General features: G+C 34.7%; 4 protein-coding genes across 5 annotated transcripts; 2 read left to right on the top strand and 2 right to left on the bottom strand.

Moving 5' to 3' along the window:
• Positions 1–722: 722 nt before the first annotated feature.
• On the top strand, positions 723–10,748 carry LOC148625671 (uncharacterized). 2 transcript variants are annotated; one of them, XM_088569334.1, is made up of 4 exons: positions 723–759; positions 6,128–7,029; positions 9,639–9,701; positions 10,236–10,748. In XM_088569334.1, exons 2-4 carry the CDS (start codon positions 6,177–6,179, stop codon positions 10,277–10,279), a joined length of 960 nt encoding a protein of 319 aa, XP_088425460.1. In that variant the 5' UTR covers positions 723–759; positions 6,128–6,176; the 3' UTR covers positions 10,280–10,748. The 2 variants fall into 2 exon arrangements, with proteins under 2 accessions (XP_088425460.1, XP_088425459.1); XM_088569333.1 differs by lacking the exon at positions 723–759 and having other exon boundaries at positions 5,762–7,029.
• Positions 10,749–12,707: 1,959 nt separating this feature from the next.
• LOC148625670 (uncharacterized) lies at positions 12,708–16,096 on the top strand. The gene is made up of 3 exons (XM_088571067.1): positions 12,708–12,986; positions 14,264–14,441; positions 15,112–16,096. Exons 1-3 carry the CDS (start codon positions 12,708–12,710, stop codon positions 15,894–15,896), a joined length of 1,242 nt encoding a protein of 413 aa, XP_088427193.1. The 3' UTR covers positions 15,897–16,096.
• A 482-nt stretch (positions 16,097–16,578) lies between these two features.
• On the bottom strand, positions 16,579–19,209 carry LOC148625669 (uncharacterized). The gene is made up of 5 exons (XM_088569337.1): positions 19,089–19,209; positions 18,253–18,912; positions 17,863–17,922; positions 17,311–17,481; positions 16,579–16,651 (listed from the first exon to the last, which is right to left on the bottom strand). Exons 2-5 carry the CDS (start codon positions 18,901–18,903, stop codon positions 16,640–16,642), a joined length of 894 nt encoding a protein of 297 aa, XP_088425463.1. The 5' UTR covers positions 18,904–18,912; positions 19,089–19,209; the 3' UTR covers positions 16,579–16,639.
• A 4,842-nt stretch (positions 19,210–24,051) lies between these two features.
• Positions 24,052–27,049, bottom strand: LOC148625668 (uncharacterized). The gene is made up of 5 exons (XM_088571066.1): positions 26,973–27,049; positions 25,569–26,537; positions 24,903–24,980; positions 24,416–24,424; positions 24,052–24,063 (listed from the first exon to the last, which is right to left on the bottom strand). Exons 2-5 carry the CDS (start codon positions 26,523–26,525, stop codon positions 24,052–24,054), a joined length of 1,056 nt encoding a protein of 351 aa, XP_088427192.1. The 5' UTR covers positions 26,526–26,537; positions 26,973–27,049.
• Positions 27,050–27,478: the final 429 nt, after the last annotated feature.

Below are 27,478 nucleotides of genomic sequence, written 5' to 3'. Positions count from 1 at the left end.
CAGACTTTCCAATTTCAGGGCGGCACGTTTATAATCCAATAAATGCAATACGTTTTAAATTTTTTTAAAGCTTCTCCGAATTAGTACATGAGCTGAAATTGAAAATTGAAGAAAAAGTTTTTTTTTATTTCGCGATCGACGCACACCTTAATATAAAAAAGAATGGATAGAGTGAAACGCAACAAATGCACCACTGAATAATTCAAATCTGAATAGTACATACTTTCAGAGATCAGATAAATAAATTTTCAAGTACTTAGGAGGTAGAAATGAAATAGTTGTCGTAAACTTTGGTCAGTGCTGTATATCTTTTCCTAACAAGTCCACACGTGTATACAGTAACTACGGGCCTGTTCGATATTTTGACCTTTACTCCATAATAACTGAATATATGTACCATAGAAAACAATAGAATGCATTAATTTGAATAATTGTTGTCCTGAATATAGAATATCCTTGTAAGGTGTAGCTAAATATAGCAAGGGGTATAAAGCGGCACTAAGGATTATAAAGTGTATGATACAACTTAATACCCTCCAGATAAAACTTGATACCCTCTAGTGTATATAATTTCTATTAGTTCTCACTATCTTACAATACTAACTAATTGTTAATTGTTTTAAATCACATTATCTGCTAATTGATATATTAGCCAAAAGAGAGTACATCAGGTGGATAGTCAAAAACAATACATATCTTGCTACTTTAACAATTTATTTGCATTTTTTAATATCAGTATTGAAAGAACAGCCCAAAAAGGTAGGTGTATGTTTGATATAATTTAGGAGAAAACTCTGAAATAACTAAATTCTTCATTTAAAGTTAAGTTATGCTTTGTATAACTATCACTAGATAAATTTTCTTGTCTAAATTGGTGATTTGTTGCTGAGCCATGCAAAGTGTCATCGTTCTTTTACTGTAGATTTTTGTTGTCGGGCATTTCAGAGCTTACTCAAAGGTGTGTTTATATTTGTTGAAGACTTTGTGATGTCTGAAAGTATTTTCTTTTTGTATTCAGGCAATACGCTGGTGCATTTGTTACGTTTCACCACAAACGTTTCGTTTTCTATGCATTTGTTTCTTTTTTTTCTGTATTTCAGTGTAAATTAAATTTTGTCCATTTCAAATAGAATTATCTCTATAAACGCCATAAATGGCAACATTAGAATATTTTAATGATATTCTGTTTCAAATATTTTATTTCAAAACAAATCCATGAATTGTTTGTATACACGTTTATTGGGTTGAACATGAAAGTAAAAGAAAAATCATGCCGAGGAATTTTATTATTTTACAGCGAAAAGTTTAGTAATTCGTCACTTATTAGTTGTTACGTGTACATTGGAGCAGGGCATTTTAAGAAGATTTCTTATTCAAGCAAAAGAACAAATGGTTACTTGTAAAATATTATCATATGGCATTTTAGCGAAATTTCCAACGTCACTTTAAATTTTTCATAATTGAGAATACCATTGTTCACCAGGATAAAGACTAACTTTAAAATTTCCAAGAGCAAAAAGGAATACGGAAATGAAAATTTTAGTGTAAATATGTTGTGGTTTAGTTCTGATTTCATTTTAATTAAACTACTAGATTCTTTGGTATATTTTATTTGTTTTTGATTGCATGCTAGAAAAAAATAACAATATTCTGTTCAAAGTCAATGACATATTTCCCATACTGATTGTAAGTTAAACGGACGAAAACAATTTCCTACTTCACTCTGAACTGAAATGTCCACGTTCGATATTTCAGATACAGCTCAAATGTCCTTTTATGGCCAATAAATGTCTATCCTCTTTTGGTCTCACAACCAAAGATGATTATTGTGATTTACCGTCAATGTACTGGATTCCTAAACTCCACAAGAATCAATACAAACAACGTTACATAGCTGGATCTGCAAAATGTACCATGAAACCTTTTTCAAAACTTTTAACTTATATACTCACAGCTGTCAAAGAGGGTCTTCAGTCTTACCACAACACTTGTTACTACCGTAGTGGTATTAATTCAATGTGGATCCCGAAAAATTTGAAAGATCTTTTGAAGACCCTCAATTCAAGATTATTATTATCAGAATATAATAGGATTTTTCCTATGATTTTTCAACACTGTATACTTCTAATCCCCATACTCCCGACTCAAAAACATTATACATCGTCGTTTCTCAAAAAAAAAAAAAAGAGATGGTACACCTAGAGTATTATAGTTCTTGGTAGAGATTCCATATACTTTGTAAGAAATAATTCCAAATCATCTTCCAAATATACAGAAGAAGATGATTTCAAAATGCTGGAATTTTTTATCGACAATATTTGTCCAGTGTGGTGGACACGTTTTTCAACAAACGGTCGGCATTTCAATGGGAACAAATTGTGCTCCTCTACTTGCTGACCTAATCCTTCACTCTTCTGAGGCTGACTCTATAGCTGATCTGCTCCGGAAGAAAGAACATCGTTTAGCTAGATCCTTTAATCTCAGTTCCCGCTATGTAGATGACGTATTATCGTTAAACAATCCTAGTTTCGGGGATTTGATACATCGCATCTACCCCAAAGAACATGAGATAAAGGGTACTACAGACACTGTGAAGTCAGCCTCATATCTTGACCTACACTTAGAGATCGATGGTAAAGGAAAACTATCGATCAAATTTTACGACAAACGTGATGACATTTTATTAAGCATTGTCAACTTCCCTTTCATCTGTGGCAACATCCCTTTAGCACGTGCGTATGGAGTTTTCATATCACAACTCATACGTTATGCAGGAACTACGCAGACTTTTTCTATCGTGCCACACGTCTTGCAATTAGGCTTCTGGAACAGGATTATGTTGCTACAAGACTGATGTCATCAAACAAAAGTTTTATGGTCGTCATCATGTACTCGTAGATCGTCACGATGTATTCATCTGCATCATGAAAACAGATTTGTTCAACGTGTCATAGTTTTCCTTTTCTCTTTCGCCTCCCCCGGACTTGACTTTTTATGAGCAACTCAGTGGGTGTTTCTAGAAAAGCAGAGGACACTTATCCTACCGGTGCAGCTGGTCCATGCTCCCAAATTTTAGTCCGAGTTGCTCATTTACTTTTGTGGCTTTGTATGTATTGCTTTAGTTGCTTTATGTTCTATGTTGTGTTTGTCTGTTTTCCATGTCTGATCTTAGTTCCTGGATTACATTCTGTTGATTTCCGCTAGAATCTTGGTTCCCTTGATTACTCTTTCAAATTTCCCGCTGAAACGTCCTGTCAATTTGCGCCGGTATATTATCTCTGCATGTAAACTGTGACGAAATATTAAATAGCGTTTTTAACTATAGAAATAACCACTGGTATACATCACATGTTTGCGCCAAATATATATGATAGACCTTAAACGAGGATTTTAAATCGCTTTACTCTCCCTTTATACTTAACATTCGTATGATTGAACATGTATAAGTCGCTCTAATAAGTTCCGATGCTCGCTTTTGATTATGATGTTTGAAATGGCATTGTATTGAAATGAAGCCAAAAGAACAGAAATGCTTACAGTGATATCAATAAACAATCAGTTGGCTTTCGAACTTTAAACTCTTTGCTGTATGTTCGTGATTTAATTTCATTGTCATACATGTTGTATTAACGCCGGTTATATCTTAAACAATACATTTCATCAAGTATGCAAATGTAATTAATTGATAATATTGTCGACACGAAAGATTTGAACGAATTATAACCAAATACTCGAATTTTGTCTGTAAAACATTTAAATCAAGTGTACACGTACTATTAGAAACAAAAGAACAGGGATCAACTATATTAAGTACCAGTCTTTCTAAAAATCCCGCAGAAGGCGATTAGTGCATGTCAAAAACCCACCGAAATCAGTTTTATTTCTTGTTCAGAAACAGTTACTGATCAGAAAACCAATCTTAGTTTTTCATTTGGTTGTTGCGCTTTCGCGATAAAAATTAGATTGTAGATTGTACTTGAAATTGGCACTTTGCAAGAGTTAACGTTCCTGATTTGGTTTCATTTGGTTCATTTTAGCGGGAGGTGAATCATTATGTATCATTTTCTAAAAAAATGCAGATCTGAATGCAGAAAAGAATGTCGTTATATGAAAGTATAGTATATATAGACTGAAAGAGCATCGATTGTTTGGTGGGTTTTCTTCATCATGAACCACTTTACCATTGGCGATGTCCGAATTTTATGTGGACTGGTACTTAATTAGATAATTTTACCTTTTTTCTGTGATCTTATTAAGGCATAAAGTACAAGATGAAGCTCTTAAAGTAGATAAAAACGTATAGAAAGAAAAAAATGACAAAAGCAAACATTAATGTGTTCCTTACGACGCTAAGCACTTTTGAAAATCAACACACTTTCTTCCTTTTCGTTGAAAAATAAATATAATAAGGATAACCGAGTCTGCTCGAAAACATACAACATTCGACTGCTCTTACAACTTCTTCTGCTAGAATCTTGGTTCCCTTGATTACTCTAACATTCTTGTTCATATAGTCTCCATTGTTAGCCACAAACTTAATAACGATTTTGTTGAAAGAGTAATCAAGGGAACAAGATTCTATCAGAAATCAAAAGAATGTAACCTAGAGACAAAGACTAGACATGGAAAACAGACATAAACAACATAGAACATAAAATAACCAAGTAATACATACAAAGTAACAAAAGTAATTGAACTACTCGGACTTCACTGAAAACTTGGAGAATGGACCACGTGAGCCGATAGGGTAAACGTTGCTCATAAAAATTCAAGTCCAGGGTAGGCGAAAGATGAAAAAAAAACGTCGGCAGTGAATGATGTTCACAGTATACATATAAAATATTAAACAAACTATTTGGACCTCAAGATATGATCCGTTTTTACTTAGGTTCGGTTTACAATTTGTTTACCAAGGTGAAAAAAACATTCACATTGATGTAAAGAGACTTTTTTCGGATTCCAGGATTCGGTTTAGACAGGTTTTCGGATATTCCAGATTCGGTTTAGACAGGTTTCACAGCATATTGCTCTGAATGACAGTGCAAATAAATTAATCGAACAGCTCGTGCATATTATTGCTTTGAAAGGCTTTAACTCTTTACCCATGAAATAGTTAACTATGACAATTAATAAAGAATGTTTCTCTCGCTACTGTAAAGTTTCGAATAATAGATTTTCAAATATTATAGATAATCATATGCATTTACAATCGTACAATAAAATTAAAGGTATGAAGTGTAAATATACACTTATAATATGAAAATGGTATTAAATGGAAAGGGTTTTCAATTTCCTATTCTATATACACAAAGGAGAACCACAGTATTGTATATTTACTTAATGCGGTATCTTTACCGAATTCAAAGAGTTGTTCAGCAACCTTGATCTGTTTTTTTTTTATTATGAAAGAGTTTGTCGGGCTTAAAGTCATCAAGAATATTAAACTGTCAAGACTTTTTCGTATTAAAGCCTAACTTAGTTTTCAGACAATACCAAACTTCCCTTAAATATTCGAAAAATACCCCCCCCCATTTTTACCAAAGATTCGAAAAATACAACGAATATTTGAAGAATTCATATGAGACGTAACCCATTGATTCTTAATCCTATGTGTGTCATACAAATCGTTAATCTAAAGATTTTGTTTTAAATCTGCCTGATTATAAAAGGTTAATTCAGCGCAGATAGAATAATGGTTGTGTCACAGACTAATGGTTCCAAAGAAAACAGATTTAAATCCACAAGACGTCATTACAGTTCAACAGTTTATATTTCTATCATATAGTTCAATCTTTCTTACCATACTTATCTTATAAATATTGTATGTGGAAAATATATAACGATGCGTATCAAAATGTGATACGATTTTGAGTTCTACTTGTTTTACATCCGAGGAAGCAGTTATCACATTTTCGAAAGAAAAACAGGGTTTTTTAAATATTGGATATCTTGTTATGATCACTTGGCAATGAGACCGTGAAAATATTTCTGTCTGTTATTATCTGGATTATTACATAAGGTGCCCGAATATCAAGATGGAATTAATGTCTAATATTCAAAATCGCAAGAAACTGTGTTCTCCTCTCGATGCATTGCCGAATAATAATAACCCTATTGTTATTTCCAGAGAGGCAACTAATGACAAATCAACATCAAATTTGGAACGCTCGCATACCATGTCTCTGCAAAAAGACCAGGAGGTGAGTACAAATGAGGCACCATTACTACCGGAGGATAAGGAGTATCACGCATTTTTCAGCTATCAACACGCAAATCATGATAGAAACTGGGTCAAAGCAGTCATACGCGAACTTGAAAACCGTGGTTTCAGGTGCTGTGTCTACGAAAAGGATAGGATCCAGAGTAAGTCTTACTCTTCGAATATACAACACTTCATTGATAAATCCATGCGCATAGTAACGGTTTTGTCAAATGCATACATTGAAGGAGAATGGTCAAAACTTGAGATGGAAGTACTTTCCGGTGGGAATGCTAATGAATTAGTCTTTATCCCTGTTCTTATTGAGCCTTGTGCCATTCCCCCTTCTCTGAAAGACTGTGTGTATGTAAATGCCACGTGTAAACAAGTACAATGGTGGGAGCATTTCCTCGAGTTACTCAGGGGCACCTGTCCTCCATTACCCCCAAAGAAAAAGTTCTATGCTTTCTTCGCTCACGGCCCAAAAGATAAACAACTTGTAGTGGACGTAGTGAAAATGTTAGAATCACCAAAGGTTGGGATTGTATGTAGTTATCCATCAAGAACCTATAAAAATGGACAATCAAAGAGAGATGGCATTGACAATGCCATAAGACGTTCAGCGAAAGTAGTCCTTATTGTTTCGGAACAGTTCGTCAATTTTGAATGGAAGAAGTATTATGAGAACAAACTCGCCAACAAGGATATTATCCCTGTGATTATAGAAGATACCTTCGTACCAGCATCACTGAATGATTGTGAGACTATTGATGCTAGGTCTGACGAGAACCACTGGTTACCAAGCTTGTTAGCCGCCATTACCGATAGTGGTTAGTATACTATTTGGTTTTATTTATATATTATGTGTATTTCCTTGTATGTTTTGTTTACTTTGAATCTATATCGAACGAGAAGGCTGTTCACTGATTAAAACAAACCCCAAAACAGCTCCAGTTCCGTACCGTTGACGTTCTTCTGGAATGGCAAAAGTAGTGCCGGCATAGAAGAGACAAATGCTCCGGAATTTGTGATTAAAAGTGTTCAAACTCTGCTTCAAAACAAACACAGTACAAAGTAATTTACACTACTTGGATGCTATACTGCAATTACATTATCTTAAATTTTATGCGTTCATTTTTCCGATAATATCAATTCTGTGACTTGCAATAGCCATATGTTTTGGTATGTAGCGTTAACAAGATAAAGTAAACTTTTATGAACCTTTTTACATTTTTGATAGCTATAATTGCTATCCTATAGGCCTCAACTTTTTTTTGACGGTTCCAGTGCCATAAAAAGGTTAAAACAAAACACACTCTCACACACGCACAAACCAAAATCATACAAATAGAATATTGGATTTATCAACTTCCATTTTGCAGAATGGGTACATCGGTTCAATGCATACATTAAAATGAGTTTTCAGCTTTTGGAAGATACGAAACACGAAAGCAACATTATTTACTAAAGATAAAAGGTTGAATTATTAGTATGTTTTGTTGTTTATTTCTGTCTTAAAGAGGGGTCAAATTTTTCAGACTATAATCCTTAACAACACGATTATGCGAATTAAAAGTTAAATAGAGTTTCATAATCATGTTATGGTGATTTTAAATTGTACAGTTAAAAAGAACTGTTAATATACCTTTTTTTAGTATTATACTATTAGTTATAATAAAGTATATATGTAAGACTCGGAATCGCGATGGGACGCGGAGGTACGATGGTCGCACGGTAGTGCGATGGTTGTACGCCGAAATGCGTTTATGATCACGCTGAACTGCGATGGTTAGACATGATTGTTGACTGGCAATAGCAACGCGGAAGTGCGTTGGCCACAACGAGGAGGTGCGTTTTTTTTTGTGCTTCGCTGAAATGTTTTGACTAGCATGTAGATTTCTTCCGTTGAAACCGTAAATATACGATTATCTTAAAATTCGACAGATATGATATTAGTATATGCAATCAGACTGGTAGTCTCTTTTCTAAGGACGAGTACTCTTTAACATGAACATATTTTTTGATTAGCTTAGCTCTAGAACGTTTGTGGATAGCTCTAAGACTTCTGTTTTAGCGTATGAACTACGTTTACTACATAAAACACATCTGATCGATAGTACCTGTAGAATTTGCAAATATAAATGTAATGTAGTGTAAGACGGCGCTTTTTTCTCTGCGTGTGTGTCGTCCTATATACACTGTTATCAAAGAATGCTTGATGCTACTGAGGTCTAGATTTGATGGTTTAACGGAGTGTACGTAATATGAAGAGAAACGTGCTAGTCTGGTCCACCGGAATTTAGGTTGTGTCTTCGGCATTCTAATACTCTATTTGAACTCGTACATTGCAGTTTCTATTTCGCCTTTCAACTAGAGAATACACTCCATGATTCGTTGTGAAAGCATGTCTTACTTTTTCTAAAGATAAAAATCCATGATATCAAATTTATGAAAAAGCAACATTTTTTCCAGATTTTTGATACAACGATAACAAAATTGTCCCGTTAAATCTTTTAATTACACGTATATCTATTATAGTTTTCAAGATGCATGAAATACGACTTTCGGTATCCGCTATCTTTTGTAACCCGTGACTACAGTTTATGTTTCTCGAATTACCTCGAGTATCGTAACGTATCTTTTAAGCTTTGATACAGCATTAGATACATGTAATGTTAACACTCAAAATTCATAATAATGCATGCTACATTTTTTATACAGGCAACAATGTACTAGCTACTTTTATGACTTTCCTTTCATTTTGTTAGTTTTCTCTATAACATTGTACGCGCTAATGCACGTAAAATTTCGTGGCGACGTTGAATGGGGTATACCAACGCACTTCCGCGCATTTGTGTTAGACATCCAACGTACTTCTGCGTTGACCATCGCAGATCAGCGCGACCATCGTACTTCGGCGTCCCCATCACACTTCCGAGTCTAACATATATTCTAAGAATTAACATCTGAGTAAGTACGGTCTTTTTTTGTAATTTTTACGTTAAAAAATTCACTCCAATACTAATATTTAAGTTCATTTGATGATCAAATACTGAAAAAAGAGAAAAATAAATCAAAAAACAAAACAGGAAAACAAGAAATACAACACAAAATAAAATTAAAAACTGACACAAAATAAGCATAATCCAGGACTGTTGTACAATAAAAGACATTGCAAGACATTCCAATAATGTATCATCTGGTAAATAGTTTAATTGTAGACTTACAATTAAACCTGTCTAAACTGAACCCCTTCAGGACGGCGGAGTTTGTTCGGCTTAGGCAGGTGTTCGGTTTACCCAGGTCCAAATATTAAAGGAATTCAAAAAGTGCCTGGTGTAGACAAATTTTCGTTCTATTCTGGGTTCGGTTTGGACAGGTTTCATTGTATTATAAGTGTAAATTATTTAAATATTGTGACGAGCAACCTTCTTTCTAGTGTATGTACCATCAGTGACCAGTTTCTCAAGAGAACCAGAATACATTTCCAGCAGTATGTCAAGTAAGTCAATCTAGACTAAATTGTGCAATATAAATAAAGACAAGCACAACAAATATTGTGAGAAGATTTTTTTTAAAAACTAGTCTACATTATGTATGTATATGTAAATGCAAAGCTTATCGGTGTTTGGTAGACTTGTCAGTATGCATTAAATTTATTGCAAAACTACAGAACACGCAGGAGTAGTTCTAGGATTTTTTATAGGGATATGCAACCTTAGAATTCGGTTAGTAACGACAAAGCTCGCCACTAAACTTCCAAGTTGAAATACAATGTACTGTCAATTGAGCGGCACGCGCTAAGTGCTTCTGGCCCTAACCCGCCGCCTCTTACACGAAACCTTTTTAGAAAAAAAAATTCAAACTTAGCGCACTTCATTTGCATAATTTATCAGCTATCTAAAGTTAAGTAATATGTGACCAAAATATCATGGATGGAATGTCAATTTAAAATAAGAATAAGGATTTTTTTTACATTAATTTTTATAATCACAAAATGCAATTAGCTAATGTCATATGTCATTTTCATTTTCAGCTGTGAGCGAGAAAAGCTCGAGCCAAACTATTTCAGTACCATAAACTGTCATATATCTATAGTGGAAGAAAAATATTACATGATAAAATAAAACACTGCACATAATAGAGAAAATTTCTATTGTCATCCTGGAGCACAGATATTTTTATTGAAAAGTCACGTGGGAGAACAAAATATTAATCAACATTAATCAACATTAAACCGATTAACAACATTTTTTTTGTGTTTGATAGTACAGTGGAACCTGTGTCAACCGAACCTAGGAAATAAGACACTTTTTAGAGTCCATCTGTGTCAATTTTTTATGTATTTTCAACCTTTGTAAACCAAACACCTGTCTAAACCAAAACAAATTTAAAGTCCAAAAGGGGTTCGGTTTAGGAAGGTTTCACTGTACACACAGTTGACTTGTTAAACTTCAAAGAAAGGGATTTTATTTCTTACTGTATATACTATTTTATTATGTATTTGCATATTTATATGTTTTATATTAATTAAACCAAAACAAATATTGCTTTTTTCTGTAAAGATTGCAGACTGACTATACACAAAAATACCAATCATATATATATATATATATTGAATATATCGTAATGTTGTATATGTGTTTCAAGGAGAAGCCTCTTATCAGCAGTATTAGAACCACATAAATGGGAAATGCATATACAAGAAGCATTAATATATATATAGAAGGCCTAATCCAGCACCGATAATTTCTACCGAAGTACGTGAACGGAGCTTTATTATTGTACTTCTATGTGGAAAGGGCTCATGCCATTTCCGATCCTGTTATTCAGTGAATGTTTTTACGTACTCTGACATAGAAAATAATTATTTTTTATCTGATTATACTATAGATTACTGAACCCAGAAAGTTTTTGCAACATTTGCTTGTGAAAATGACGCAAAAAAAATGATCCTTTTTTGTGTATTTATGAATGATTCATATGATCTGGCAGGTTTTGGTGTAGAAATATTGGCCATATGGGTTCTGTCAAAAAATTGTAAGTAAAAATGAGACGGTAAACCTGCTTTAAGGGTACGATGCTTGAAGATGACTCAGAATAAAAAAAATATAAACAATTATATACAGTAGCTGTACTTGATGCCTAGAGAACTGGTTCATATTCACAGAAACTTTACCCATTTTGACTTGTGTTAACAACACTAACTTACACTGGAACTGTAATGACCACTGTGAAGAGCGGGTGTTTGACTAGCTATAACCCACCATTTCACTTTGAAATGCCTGTACCAAATCATGAACATTTCAGCCTATTTCATTGTTCTGGTTTTCCTTTATTGCGCCAGTTCATCTACTATTTGTTTTTTGTTTCGTTAGTTCAACAAGTAAACTATTACCAATTATTCAATATATAAAAGGTTAACATGAAGGAAAATATTGCGAACACCAACGCCCCCAATGGAGCCTTAAATTTCACAGTTGTTATCACATTTGTCCAATGAAATGCGAGGTTGTGAGCTACATCGGTTAGGTTGCCATGGTTAAGCATCACGGATTTTACGTGATGTCAAAGCGAAGTCAACACCGACTGCATCGGAAAAATATTATATCACAGAAATTTTAAGAGATGTTTGTTATACAGAGTGCAAAGTTGGCTAGCATAAATACAAAAATACCATGCATTTATATTGCAAATTTCGATATGCTGAACACGCGTTTTAAGGAGTAGCCTCATCATAAACCAATGTTTAATCACATATGTATAGTGTATATATAAGCAAGCTCCACGCAGCAGCAGACATTCGTTTCCGCTCTTACTATGCGCTGCGGGCAGGCCTTTCGAAATTCTCGGACGTTATTAAAATCATACGTCATTTGACAGTCGAATAAACGTCACGTAAAATCATTCACTTTTTCCCGACTTTGCAAGATTCTTGCATTTTCTTAGAAGGCTGATTGCAGCGTCTAGGGTAAATTTCGAACGCCAGACGCTGTCCGGAGCTTGATATATAACCAGTTTATCTTTCCCTTTACATACATGGAAACAAGCTTCTAATTTGCAATAAAATATAAGTGTAGCCATTTGCTGTGTATTTGTTTTATTAATTTGTGTTGTAAATGAAATCATTCCTTGGTATAATCAGTTTTCTCAACACACCTACTTTACATAGGAAGCACTTTAACGAACCATTATCCAAAAATTGACATTACCCGCTGAAATCACATTCCTCCCACTGCATATTGTAAGGATTTATGACTGATATCAGAAAGTCAGAAAATTGTAATTCCATTATCTCAGCAGGACCATGTCCGTTACTTTAACAAATATAATTAAGGAAATGGAGATGGCATTTCATATAGCGTGAAAGTATCTCCTTAATTCTAGTATTGCATAGCTCCACAACAGTGATTTGATTATTTTTTATATACTTTCACACTGATCAAACAATATTCTGCGTGAATACATATAAGTAAGTCTTAAAAACAGCCATAAAATACATCAAAATATGTCCAATATCAACAAAAAATATAGGAAAGATAGGACTACACCAAGAAAGTCAGTGGACATATCCGAGTTCACATACATTGGATCTTTAATCAAGGCAATGAGTACAAATCTGGAGGATAGATATCCAGATGATTCTGATGGACGAGTTCTGTTTGATGCCATCAGAAAGGGCAAACAACACCTGGTTCGTTTTATATTAGAGGCAGCACCTGGAAATATCGTAAACGCAAGGGATTTCAATGGAAAGACGGCTCTTATAGTTGTTTGTTCTATCAAGGTATGTGCATGTGTTGGCCTAAGCTCCAAACAGCGTCTGACGTTCGAAAGTCACTATATTTTTGTTCAACATGTTTCTCTCAAATGTAACCCCGGGTCACCAGTGACGTCTTCTGTCTTTTGACTGACTGAGCGAATTTGACGTTATTTTATTCACTTTAATACGTTTTAATATACCCTTTTGTGCTAACGGTGGGGTAGTCGATGAACAAGCGTAGAACATGCTCAATAGACACTTCCGCGAGGAAAATTTTTTTGTTCTACCCAAGCCCTACCTCGCGTAATGTCTATTGAGCATGCTCACCAACTTACCACAAAAGGATCTATATTCAAATTTAAAGAAACATACGTTGAAATATTTTTTTTTCAAATTACTTACATCGTCTTTTGATAATTGCACAATTACAGAGTTAATTTAGATAATCTAATCTGTCTTTATTTTATTTCATAAGCGGCAATTTACTCATATATTGTGCATATCCGCCGCTGGTGACCCGAGTCTTTATTTTAGCAATCCTATGGTCGCTTATGATATTGACGATGCTTAATTTGAATAATGTCCGAGGATTTCGAAAGGCCTGTCTGCAGCGGTTATTGAGAAACAAAACGAACGTCTGCCGCTGCGAGGAGCCTGGTGTTTGCCTCTAAATAATGCTTGTTTTCCTGGGGAAGCAACTAACTGTGCATTCAAAAGGGTATATTTTGATTTTATAATATATATTATTGGTCCATGCTCCCAGTTTTTAGTGGACTCAAAGTTGCTCATTTGCTTTTGTTACTTTGTATGTATGATTTTAGTTACTTTATGTTCTTTGTTGTATATGTCTGTTTTCCATGTCTGGTCTTTGTCTCTGGATTACATTCTTTTGATTACCGCTATATTCTTGGTTTCCTTGATTACTCTTTGATAGGTCTTCTCAATTATGTTGAAAAAAAAACAACAAAAACAAAACAATTAACTAAAATACACGAAATACTAATCATGTACATGTGTTTTAAATAGTAACCGCTCGTTAGAGCCAAATACTAGGGAATTTCAAGATTAAAAAATAAATTGTATACAAAAAGTACTCACAACCAAAAATATAAAAATAGAAAACCAAATCCACAAGCGACCATGCAGACTATGTCAAAGGAGCTGCAGCAGTAATTACTCAAAAAAGTTATGAAGTAACGAAACTCGTCAATACTAGAAAATCTAGTTCTTACAATAATTTTCAGTATAAACTGTTTTCATTTTTACTGTCTTGTCAAAGCAACATTCTCTTATATTATCAGGAAGAGTTTAGAAGAACATCGGTAACTAGGCTATTGTTGTATCATGGTGCAGACATAAACCTGTCCGACGACCACCACCGAACCCCTCTAAGCCACGCATGCGAGAAAAGATGTAATGATCTCGTGGATATATTCGTTAAACAGAGCGATGTTGATCCAGAGTTGCACGATGATAAAGGTAATGACACTAAAATACACGATATCTATTCAGAACCATAGTTCTTTACATTTTGATTATCCTTCGTGTCGGACTTCAAGAAAATAAGTACTGGCGTTTTAAGCTGGAATTTTCGAAGACGCACAAAGGGAAACACGGAAGTAAAGTCCTATGAAATGTTTCCTTCAGTCTTATGTTGCACAACCAACGAAAACAAACAGTGAAAATGTGATTACATTATTGTTAGACTTATAATAATTAAAATTATATAATTTTATTAATATGAATAAAATTAATGTTTTTCTATTTGAAAAAAAATGATAGCATATCGACTTGCCATAGCAAATAGAATCACAAAAAAGGCGATGAAAGTAAAACACAATAAGAACATAATCGTTTAATTAATCATCTTAACAGATTGAATGAGGTAAATGTAAAAAACAAATAACTTTCCAAAACAAACACGATTTAGAATATACCAGTCTCTGTTATGCTTCATTTTTATCCACTGAGCACTGCAATCAAGACATAAAGTAAACACATTTAAAAAAAAACTGCTCTCCGTTGGCAGTAAAAGTTATTAAGACCGAACCAACAGACTGAATACAGCATCAGCCTAATTCTAAACATAATGATGGAATTAAAAGTAGTGAAAGCTGAGTTAAAAGTCCCCCCCCACTTTATATTTCAGGTAACAGTCCTTTAATGTATTGCGCAATGGTTGGAAATGACATTGGTGTCAATACGTTGATGCGACATTTTCGGAGGTTAGGTCTAAAAGTTGATGCTGTAAACAGAGATGGGTACACTCCTATGTTGGTTGCAGCCAAACATGGATACATATCGTGCGCTCGAATTCTCTTCCAGCAGGGGCAGGCCTCACTTATTGCTAAGGATCCTGTCAGCAATAAAACCGTCGAAGAATTGCTCGAGAAAAACGGCTTTACTCTAGAAGACTTGTTACCATATCAAAAGCAACTGCATGCTAAGAAGCGCTTCCAGAAAATCATTCATTTTGCAAGATTTACTAAAAGTTTAAAGGCTAGCATGAAATCGGAAACAAGAAGATCAAATTATCCTCGAGGTTCTATTTCAGCTTCGACAGACATTTACGACAAAGATTTCTTCCCTAAAGGGCATCCCAGAGCATACCACAAACCCGCAATCCTGCCACCTATTCAAGACAGCAACCAGACTAAAAGCGGAAAAAGAGAAGTGAAATCATCAAGGAAGACTGTTCCTCATGACAAACGAAATGGATCAGCAGTAATGCCAGCCATAAATTGTAGAAGGCGGCAAAGAAGAGAGTTCCATAATGTTGGTACTAATGCCGACAACAAGTATAACGACGAAAGCAGTTTATCATCTGATGATACCTATGAAGAAGATTTTCCGGAGGACGATTTTCCAGAGGACGACTTAAATGGAATGTATTCCGACATGGGATCGGCCTATACCGACGAAGAGTTCATGTGACTTGTCACTTGTGGAAAGTATACTTACTATTGTAAATGTTGGATTGAGCATTATTTACATGTAGTCTTTAGATACCTATACAACACGTGATACTCTCAATATAAAAGACACTTCGGATATTTGCAACAGTATACGTATGTATGTACCACTGTTTTATATATGTCATCACGATGTTCAATCAAACCAATAAATAAATAAAACAAAACAAAACAAAACAAAATCATACGAATACGATATGTTTCATATTTTTTTTGCCAAACCGAAACCTACTAAGTTCATTTTTATTTCTGATTCCGAAACAGTTACTGACTACTTTAAAACCAGATTTAGTTTGTCTTCTGCTGTTGTACGTATGACATACATTTTGATAGTTTATTTATGATTGATACTTTTCAAGAATTCATTCTTGATTAGGTTGATTTTGTATGGTTTTCTTAAAAAAATATTTTAAAAAATGCAGGTCTGAATACAGAAAGGATAGTGTATGCAGACCGGAAGAAAACACTGTTCGATGAGTTTTTCAACAATGCGAGTCATTTCTACCACAGGCAGTGCCTGAATTTTATATTGATTGGCAGTAAAGGTTATTGTATAACCTATGTACTTTTGTGACTGATGCAGAAACAAAAAAAAATAAAAAAAAAAATAAAACAGAATAAGATGATCTGTTGCACAAAGATTGTTTATTGAAAGACTTAAGTAGTGGATTAGACATGATTATCCTCGTCTGTCAGTCTATTATCTTAGTATCCTCCCTAGAAAAACAAAACAAAACTGTAATTAGAAACCACGGACAAAGTAAAGTATGATTATGCCATTTTTTGCAGTGCTTGTTTTTTGTCAAGTAAAATGGTGTGAACCTTTTGAAAATCCTATTTCTGTCTGATAAAAAGTTGTAATCCTTAGGTAGGTTTTCTGATGACTTTCAGGGTTCTTTTGAAGTTGAATTAGTTTGCATGTATGATACTTCTATAAAGGGTCATATCAATGCATAATAATAATTTTCTTATCATTAAATCTGAAACTCAATGCCAACTTATGAATATCTATTACTTTTATATTGCTATCTGAATAAGTCACGTGGTTATGCAATTTACTTACCTTTTTTTGCTGAAATATTACAAAAACAAACCATTAATGAGATCAATAAGGTTTGTTGTAAATGGCCAGAAATGGAAAATTAAGTCGATATATAGAATATTCCATATAAAATAACATTCAAATGAACAAATCTGAGCCTCATAGAAAACAAACTTCGAAATTATGTCTTCAGTCTTAGTTCAACTGATCATTGTAAAATTTTAACTGTTTAAGAATGATGTACCAAGGTGTATACTCTAATCTTATTAATTAATGCGTAATGTAGAAATATATTTATCTTCTAAACATTCACTGACCTATTTATAGCACTTACCTTTGCATAGACTTTCTTGTAAACCTTTGCGTACAGTGGTTTAGCGTACTTCTTTCCATATTGGGGTTTTCCATATTTTGGTTTTCCATATTGTGGTTTTGCGTATGGTTTAGCATAAGGTTTCCCATATGATTTACCGTAAGTTTTTGGTTTTCCGTATGGTTGTTTTTGCTACAAAATAACATAGTATTATAGTTTTAACCGGAATACATTTAGCATCATACCTGATAATTCAAAACTAAGTTGACAAAAAGTTTTGAAAACTAAACAGGCACTACATGTAGTCGAAAACTATTAAAACACAATCATTTTAGAGGAAAAATCTCGAGAAGACAATTTTGTAAGAAACTGACATTTAAAATAATTTTAGTCTTAATTGTTCTCTGGCAAATTCGTACCACACTGTGAACAATAACTATCACACTGTTTACTTCCGAAAAGTGCATGATCAGGGGTCTCTACTCTAAATATTATTCGAACAAGTTATAAAACAGATTCATGGATAAAGAAAAAACACATTTTGTAGCTTTGATAAAACTACAAATTACTTACGTAACCATAGGCACTTCCCGGTCCACCAGCCATAGGATCTCCTCCTGGTCCAGCTAACTCCTGAATAGAGCGTGAAATGTTATATTCAATCAATATATATATATATATATATATATATATATATATATATATATATTTATTTTACACAAAGTAGTCCATATCTGTTCTCGTTATAGTCATGCTGTTCTATATGCTGTGTGATACCTCAGACAGCTACTACTCATCAATGAGAAATTTTTACGTACTAACAATCTAAACGTATTTGACAGCATCTTATTTCAGAGTAAACGATTAAGTTATTTAAAAGAAAAGTAGAAAGTTTACAGTATTTTTTTTTCAAGTAACATTTAAAAATGTATTACATATTGTACTTGGTAGTACTATACATACATTTGGACCCTGTGGATCTGCAGCACCTTCAAATGGATCCATAGGTCCTTCCTGCCAATTTGGTCCTCCTAAAGCACCTCCCGGTCCCATTCCCATATCGGGCCCGCCTCCGCCAGCACCTCCTCCTCCCATTAAAGGAAGAACAGCTACTTCCATTTCTGGACCACTTGGCCCCATTCCTACTAGGCCTGCAGCTCCCATATTTCCAGGGTCCTGCCATCCTGGATCAGCTCCACCCATACCTGCCATAGCTGCCATACCTGCAGGATCTTGCCATCCAGGACCACCAGGCTGTCCCCCTCCTGGCGCGCCACCGGCACCACCCGTCAACATATCACTGCCTGGATCAGGTCCAGTCTGTTTGCTTTGTGCAACTGCATCTATTAAAGCAGTTATTACCGTTGCTATGTCAACAGTAGTACCACTGCCACCAGCGGGATTTGCAGGTGCAACTCCTCCTTGAAGTCCTGGATCTTGGAATACATTTGGACCGTTCCAACCAGCAGCTCCTGGATCACCTCCCATGTTACCTGGATCAGCACCCCATCCTGGACCGGGACCTACATTTCCTCCACCAACCTGAGGACGGTAAGGAAACCCGGCGCCGTAAACAGCGGTAAAGACGAAAGCAAAACAAATCAGAGTCCTCATTGTAGTGACCTAAATAAAAAGACAAAAGACAATGAACTACTTACAAAATAGGCATGAAAAGTCATATCCGATATCTTTGAAAATATATCAACGTTTTCCTATAGATAGTTTTGTTATAGATAAAGAAAGTCTATGAACAATTCTTTGCGCTAAACGTGCTGTTATTTTCATTAAGGAATACTAACCTTTTTAGAAGTTATTCTTTCTGTGCCGAGATATCTTTTAAGGTCTTACTTTTATACAAAGATTTAGACCATTTCCCACCTTCTATCCGATAATTTGACCATTAATCATATACGAATTTTACCGCTGTGTTCTTGCGGAACTTCCTATTTTGAACAAATACTAATTAGTATACATTTCAAATATCGATTACACATCTTTAATCTTTGTTAAACACGGTAATAATGCACTTTTTGGTTATGTTAATTATATTTGATTTGTTAAAATAAGATGTTTTTGCCCGATTGATCAATTTTTGGTCAACTTTAGTGCAGAAATCAAAATGACAAACCGTTCGAACAACAGAAAGGTCAAAATAACCTATCCATCTTTATTGAATTGAACATAAAATTAAATTCAAATTATTTTATAATTTCAGTAATTATTTGACTGAGGTACTTGCAAAATGTTATGACATCAAATATGTTTGAAATATTTTACTTAAAGGACTAATGCTAAATTGAATCTTATTTTTGACGAAATTTATGACAAAACAGAATAAAAGGGAAACAAAGCTAGTTAGATTTTAAAGGTAATAAAGAAGGTTGTAAAATATGAAATACATCGCATTTTGGTTTTCTATTTGTTAAAATATATTTTAAACTGAGAAACATACAATGTTCGTATTTAAAAAGTACAATTCATAATTGATAAAGCAATACCACCATGTTGGTATAACAATATGCAAAACATTACTTGTTTGTTGGAGACACAGTTTAATATAACAATAAGCTTCTGGAACAGGGTTATATTGCTACAAGATTACAAGATTGAAGTCATCACTACGGAAGTTTTATGGTCGTCATCATGTACTCGTGGATCGTTATGGTGTATCCATCTGCACCATGAAAACTGATTTATGCAACGTGTCATAGTTTTTTCTTCCTGTTTCGTCTACCACGGACTTGACTTTTTATGTGCAACTCGGCGGGTATTTTTAGAAAAGCAGAGGACGCTTACACTACCGGTGCACCTGGTTCATGCTCCCAGTTTTTAGTGGAGTCCGAGTTGCTTATTTGCTTTTGTTACTTTGTATGAATGATTTTAGTTACTTCATGTTCTTTGTTGTCTTTTGTATGTCTGTTTTCCATGTCTGGCCTTTGTCCCTGGATTACATTTTTATTATCGCTATAACCCAAACCTGGTTCCCTTGATTATTCTACGACGATACATAGATCTACGCTATGACCATAATTAAGTTAATGATATTTAGTTTTGTTTTGTTTTTTTCATTTTATATAGGTTAGGTTTCATATGGTATAATGTTGATCGTATCTGTTTCTCCTATCTCAAATTACTTTTTTTTTCTCCCCGTGCAGGTCCGGTGTTAAAAGAATAGGCCTGCAGCAGCGCTAAGCTTGTCGTAAAAGGCGACTACATAGTGCCCAGAACCTTAGCCGGGGGCTAGGGCGCTCTGCCCACAGAGCAACTGGGATGTGTGCCCCAGGTGGTGGAATGGGGTACCCCTAGCGTGTTACATGCTGGGGTTGTCAGGCTATAATACGGAAAACCTGACCGCAAACCATAGTGGTGCACCGTGTTGGGAAAGATGTCACGTTCCTCGCACGTTAAAGAACCCTACTGTGGTATTCTCCCGGAGTAGGAACCATAGGGCTCCGCCACAGGATGCTACCCATCTCTCCCTATTTCCTGTGGGAATCAAAATTTGTCGACCCCATTGTCCTTGTGTCCCATCCCTTTTTCATTTCATCATCATTTCATGTTCATTTTATCATCAATTTCATGTTCATCGTCTGAATATAGCTGAAATATTGCTGCTCGGACGTTAAACCCCAACAAACAAACAAACAAACTTTTTTCTGGATGGTTTTTTAGTACAGCTCGACGATACAACAAAATCATACACCTTGACCCTCATAATTTCATACCAACTGTAACAAAAATGCAATTTATGCTTATTTTTAATAGGGCTGTAATTCTCGAAAGTGTGAAGTTAATTGTGTAACCGTGGTAAAGTACTACCAACTTTGCATGTTCCTCGTCAAAAGGACGATTATTTCTTCTAAAAAATGCATTAAAGTAGCGAAACAGAGGTAGACTTCATTTGAAAATGATGTTGCAATTTCATATTCGAGTTCCTCTTATTTTAACTTTTTATCAGTTTGGCTTACACGTGAAAATCTTTCCTTCTGAGAAATTTTGTCGATCTTTCATGGGAAACGTTCAGCATATGATATGCAACTTCTCCCTGATAGGTAATAATGTGATACTTTCGGTTTTGTCGTGCATAAGCGACCTGTTTTACACATGTCATGGTTTAGAGGGTTTTATAATTTTATACCATAAAATTTGCGGCAAACCTACACAAGACTCTTTAGATTTTAGTATGTAGCTTAAATAATGGGTTGTACCAGAAGCAAGACTTATGCTCAGACACCTGTCGATTCAATTTCATGTTTGCTGCGCGCTTTTGGTGGTAATGTAATGTTTTGTGCCTTGTGGGTAAAGTTCTTCAGGGTTCTTCTCATTTGTCTTATTATTTTCTTTACTTCAATTACAACAAATTGTCATGTTCAACGAAGATTTTTTTTAACATTTTTTAATAGTCATTCTTTTTAATTCAATTAGTTTTATACTTTTACAAATTTCTAATACATTCAATGAAACTGTCTCCGATTCCATTATAATTTTAATAGCAAAATATGGACACAACACACCAAATGACATGCCTTAATTATTGGAATAACACGATGACTTTTAGACACACATCAATGCAATGTTACGCTTCCAAATACCACAAGTATCATAAAAATGAAACCTTTAAATAAAAAAAACCAAGTACACTAGTTATCAAATTGATTTTAATTGAAACCAATCCATCAATATATAAAACATATTGTACAAACATTTGAAGTTACGACTTTTCTTTGCTCTAGGAGAACAAGTTTGCACGTCTTTTCGGCACACAGCGGTACGGTCGTTGCCGATCTTTCCGGGTCCAATCCGAGGCGCAAACTCCGGAGCATTGGTCTCTTCCATGCCTGCACTACTTTTGCCATTCCAGAATAGTGGAGGAATGTCAACGGTACGGAACTGGAGCTGCCTTGGAGTTTGTCCGAGGCGCTCACTAAATCGCCGAATCGGTAGTAGCGACGGGCGGTGTGTACAAAGGGCAGGGACGTAATCAACGCGAGCTTATGACTCGCGCTTACTGGGAATTCCTCGTTTACGATGTTCAAAGTTGATATAAGCTGGTATTGCCTTTTTGTCTGCGATGTAAAGAGAATTGATAACTGGATAATTGGAAACACTTCTCTTCGTCTAAATGTTTTGTTGGTTTTAATTGAACTGCCTGTATAGCTAACTTAGATTTATGGCTTTTCTCTCTTGTTCTGTTAGCTCGAGCTTATTTATAAAATTCAAGATGTGTAGAACGTTGTTGGTTAACTTTTCTTAATAATGTTATAATTTCTAAACAAGTCACCCGGCCCTTATAGCACATTTAAAACTGCAGATTTGGATTTGTATAATTTTCCCACTGTTAGTTTATTTAGTCAATTGTAATGGGTAAATAATAGGATATTTAAGTAGTAGTCTTTGTAATTATCATGCAAATTCTGTTAATGTGATATACCTAAAAAGGCTACATATTTATATTTTTGTTATTCAGTTGCTTTATAGGTCTATCTGATGAAATAAATAATTATTTATTCCAAACTGTCTACTCTAACGAAATCATCCACGTGGAAAATCCAATAGTTTCTATTGTATTTAGTGCCATTTACAGAGTTATCTCCCTTAAATTAGAATTCTACAGTACATTCTATATAATTTTATCACCTGTGAACATGCTATTTTCTGTTAACTATAACATTTTAAACAAATTATCAAATATTAAAATATGTAGGCTTTCCAACCATGAACTACATTTTCCATGATTCTTATGTATACTACTTAAATATTGTCATACAGCTTTAAATCAGACGAGTACATGTTAATTGAAACTCTGCGAGATTTTTCGTGATAGTCCTTTGCTTTAAAAAAATGTAAAAGTTATAGTTTTAAAATCCTAATGGACGCAGTCGAAGATTATGCAACAGTGTTGACAAAGAAGGACAAGTAACCAGAACTTGACTCAATATCATATTGGGTAAAAGCAGTTTGACCTTTGGTACAACATTACATTCGCAACCAACCCAACCAATGTAGAACGCATCGCCATGAATGTTTAAGGAGGTAGACCTAGTGTAAGGGACATAACTCTTAGAAATCATTCGAACGTTTGTATTCATCATTTTACAACAGTCTCATGTAAGCATCAAAGTAACTTGGAGTGATTTCATTCTGTTTCAGAGAAAAGCTTGAAAGGCTTTGATGAAATTGAATATGATACAAACATAATACTGATTTCAAGAGTTATGTCCCTTATCCAAGGTCTACCTCCTTAATGAAAGAACAAGGAATCTACGATAATTTGGATAATCTTACATACAAACGCAGTACCTTATTTTAAGCATAAGCTTTACTACACATGAAACAGACCCTTAAAAAAGTGAAAATGAAAATTCCTAATATTTGAATAATTGCAAATTTGCATGATCTCTCTTAAAATTAAATTTGCTTAAGGTAAACTCTTTTTTACTTTTATTTTATGTTTCAATTGGTTTACGCATGTTGTATACTATGGGTGGTATATATCATGTTATTTTACCCACATCTACGAATATATGTATCCCATACAATATTTAAAAGATTTGATTTTTACAGTTAAACTGATATTTCATTTTTTTCTGTGTGCATTGTAATGGTCATTTTTGTGTAAACAAATAGAAACTAGAGATTGAAATTGACAATAAAAAATGTTGTTAATTCGTAGCTATTAAAAAATAAGATGTATTTGCATAAAAATAATTTTATTTACACTCCAGAGCATTTGGGTTTGATGAAGTTTCATCATTTTTCATATCAATATCCTCCCTAAAATGAGAAAAAGAGAACTGCTATAGTCTCATGAATAAAATCAATAAGTAAAATATAAAATTCATGTAAAATGTTCATTACGCATAACAAAGTAAACAAAATAAACTGAGAAATAGATTCACAGTGCTTGAAAAGTATCATACGATATATTTTTGTGTAAATTGGGATTTGAACGGATGTAATGAGCTCTGCAACTTTATTTACGCTTATTATCGTTTTATTCCTGGCTATGAACAGCGACAGTGTTCCAGAAATAATTTTAACATAAATTATTGGTTAAAAAATATTTATTTACATATCGAACAATTTTATGCAATACTTAAAGACTGATGTAGAATATTTCACTTACCTTCTTTTTCTGTAATAAAATGAATAACCAATTAGATATCATTAAATAATATATCACAATAGTAACGAGTTTCCTGATTGGATTATAGCTTTTCGTTTATCATATCGTAGTCAGTCATGATTTAATCAAGTAACAGTGACTTCACTAACACTTCTTGACCATTTACGTCATCAATGCCAATACTAGATTATATGGATTGACTCCAATATTTCCTTCCGTTCAAAATATTCCAGTGCGCATGTGGTGCACACTTGAAAATAATCTACCAATCAAATGCAGAAAGTTTCAAATATTTGTGTTTTACGTAGGCTTTTCTTGATAACATTATTTATACCAGCCAGTCTAAGTATTTAATTTGTTCATGGTGTTAATTTGATATACATCTGATTACGTCATATAAAACATTATAATTGTCCCATACAAAACAGTTATTCTAAGTTTTTTTGGTTGAAAATCAAGTCAATATTAATTAAAACAAAATACCTACTTTTGAGTATACTTTTTTGTATGTTTTATACACCTTTGGTTTTCCATATTTTCCGTATGATTTACCAAAAAGCCTTCGCTGTAAAACAGAAAACAATGCTATTGTCTTTGTTGATTCCACCCACCCCCCATTTGATAACATGCATATTTTGACCAATGACCTTGAAAACAAAAACAAACTTTCAGATCAAATTTAAAATAGGAGATGCACTATCTTGACGTTTTATAGATAATCTGATCTGTGAACGTTTTGGTAATTCCATTCAGTGGTATAGGAAAAGTAATGCATAAGAGATTGGTACCAATCTGTGTAACGGAAGGACAGACAGTCCTATCACTATATACCCCCAATGGAGCGAGGTATAGTGATGAAACATATTTTATTGATGAACATTTACAGTTAAGTTACTACAATTTAACACACAATATGGAACTTAAACAAAAACAGTTGATATTGTAGATTAAGAGATCAAGAGTAATCAAGAGGAACCAAGATTCTAGCAAGGATCAAAATAATATAATCCCAGAAAAAATAAGACCAGACATGGAAAAAAATACACCGTAGTGGTAACTCCCTTTATCTTCACACGTTCCGTGAAAATAAATGAATGCTCGCTTAGTTCGAACTATTTTGTTGCATTACGAATCTTGTTATGTAAACACTTACATTTGGAGCCGGAAATCCAGGACCTGTAATTGGACCAATCGGTCCTTCAATCCAGTTAGATCCTGGTCCTGTCAAATCAGCACCTGAACCAATTTCAATTCCAATTCCCATATCAGGGCCATTTGCAATTCCGTCCCATTCACCACCTGACCCAAAACCACCAGCTTCTATCACTGACCAACCTGCACCACCTTGATCACCTACTGCAGGACCAGCACTTGTTTGCCATTCAACACCTCCACCACCTCCACCACCTCCAAAACCAACGCCACCTCTACCAGCTTCAAAACCACCTCCACCTCCACCACCTCCACCTCTACCAGCTACAAAATCACCTCCACCTCCACCTCCACCAGCGCCAAAACCACTTCCACCTCCACCACCACCTCCTCCTGCCATGAACCAATTTTCACCAGCCTCTGCTCCAGCATCTTTGTTTTTAACCACTGCGTCTACTAAAGCAGTAATAACTGTCGATAAATCAACTTTTGTGCCACCGCCTCCATCCCCGCCGCCTTTGCCATCTCCGACAGATACCACCCATCCGCCTCCTCCTCCACCACCACCACCACCACCACCACCACCATCGGCTCCCCAGCCACTTCTACCTCCGCCTCTACCACCGCCTCCACTTCCGGCTGCCCATCCGCCTCCTCCTCCTCCTCCTCCTCTACCACCACCACCTCCGGCTACCCATCCGCCACCGCCGCCTCCGCCTCCACCACCACCACTTATGGCTGCCCATCCACCGCCACTTCCACTACCACCTCCGCCTCCCCATCCAGCACCGCCACCACCTCCACCGCCGCCACCGTCCCTTCCTTGAATTCCTATGGCAACCATTTCATTCCAATCACCGGAGGAACCAATACTACCTCCCTTTATTTTGGGACCGTAGGGGTAGGCGCCACAAAAATTAGCAATACAGGCCAAAAGGAGACAGATGAGAATCCTCATGATGCTTGTTATCTGTAAGTTATTCATTAGCTCCTTGCATTAATTTTATTTTGTAAGTTAGAACTACCGATATTTTTATACAAGTCGTTGTTGTTAGTAAACTTCTTTGTCTTTAAATGCATACGTAGTCTTCGTTGCATAAAAACTAATCTTAAACTTGAGTAGATCATGCTCTGTATCTTTAAAACATTCTTAGGAACAGGCAAGACTTAACAATTTTATTGTTCATACTTGTAAAATACTTTAAATAATTTATCTCCAAATTTTGAAATATCCACAGACGCGTTACCTTAATTTGCATTATGGTGAGATTATTGATAAAACGGTAGCATCAATCCGAAAAAAAAATCCAAATAAAAAAAGTTATTTTGTTGTACCTTTTTTTTAGAATTCGAGAATTTAAACAAAGTAAATATCAACATGTGATTGTGTATGACTGTTACATACCTTGATTGGGTTCTTGGCGGTCTGTGTCTAGGTTTCTGTTGAAGTCCCATTTTTATAGAAATCCATGGACAGTTAACCGTCTTCTGTCTCAATAAATCGATCAATAATCTTTTTTTTTCTCCAAATTTGTAGTATACTCATAACATCACAAGGTAAAATGAAAAAAAAAGTGTTTAAAAAAGTATATGATTTCACATATTGATGAAACAGTAGTGCATACATATGACTTATTAGTAAACAAATCAAATCATTAATTGCATGTACTTTCCTTTATTGTATTGTTTATTATTGCTTTAAATAGATATGACAATATTCTAATTAACGATATCACGACATTTTCTCCCCTAATTCATCAAAAATTGGTGAATGTACGCATAGAAATATGGCGTTAAAATGCAAGTACGGTAAAATAACAAAAAAGATAGACACTATCGATCAATCTTTATTGAACAAAATCAGAAAAAAAAGCATGTTACTCAATTTAAAATTTAGTCGAGGCTTGAAGT

Source organism: Perna viridis, chromosome 2 (assembly GCF_037379345.1).
Source record: "Perna viridis isolate PV_CMFRI_1.1 ecotype Kerala chromosome 2, ASM3737934v1, whole genome shotgun sequence".
NCBI classification, from domain to species: Eukaryota; Metazoa; Mollusca; class Bivalvia; order Mytilida; family Mytilidae; genus Perna; species Perna viridis.
Note: the sequence above shows the minus strand (reverse complement) of the source record. Positions and strands in the feature narration are given on the sequence as shown.

What these genes read in the sequence shown, in the direction of transcription:
- LOC148625671 (XM_088569333.1), top strand. Translation starts at nt 6,036, where the DNA reads ATGGAATTAATGTCTAATATTCAAAATCGCAAGAAACTGTGTTCTCCT. An exon ending in AGCCGCCATTACCGATAGTG is followed by an intron (nt 7,030 to 9,638) that starts GTTAGTATACTA and finishes CCTTCTTTCTAG; the next exon opens with TGTATGTACCATCAGTGACC. An exon ending in CATTTCCAGCAGTATGTCAA is followed by an intron (nt 9,702 to 10,235) that starts GTAAGTCAATCT and finishes TTTCATTTTCAG; the next exon opens with CTGTGAGCGAGAAAAGCTCG.
- LOC148625670 (XM_088571067.1), top strand. Translation starts at nt 12,708, where the DNA reads ATGTCCAATATCAACAAAAAATATAGGAAAGATAGGACTACACCAAGA. An exon ending in TAGTTGTTTGTTCTATCAAG is followed by an intron (nt 12,987 to 14,263) that starts GTATGTGCATGT and finishes TTATATTATCAG; the next exon opens with GAAGAGTTTAGAAGAACATC. An exon ending in AGAGTTGCACGATGATAAAG is followed by an intron (nt 14,442 to 15,111) that starts GTAATGACACTA and finishes TTTATATTTCAG; the next exon opens with GTAACAGTCCTTTAATGTAT.
- LOC148625669 (XM_088569337.1), bottom strand. Translation starts at nt 18,903, where the DNA reads ATGAGGACTCTGATTTGTTTTGCTTTCGTCTTTACCGCTGTTTACGGC. An exon ending in CAGATCCACAGGGTCCAAAT is followed by an intron (nt 17,923 to 18,252) that starts GTATGTATAGTA and finishes CGCTCTATTCAG; the next exon opens with GAGTTAGCTGGACCAGGAGG. An exon ending in CGGGAAGTGCCTATGGTTAC is followed by an intron (nt 17,482 to 17,862) that starts GTAAGTAATTTG and finishes GTTATTTTGTAG; the next exon opens with CAAAAACAACCATACGGAAA.
- LOC148625668 (XM_088571066.1), bottom strand. Translation starts at nt 26,525, where the DNA reads ATGAGGATTCTCATCTGTCTCCTTTTGGCCTGTATTGCTAATTTTTGT. An exon ending in CTGGATTTCCGGCTCCAAAT is followed by an intron (nt 24,981 to 25,568) that starts GTAAGTGTTTAC and finishes TCTGTTTTACAG; the next exon opens with CGAAGGCTTTTTGGTAAATC.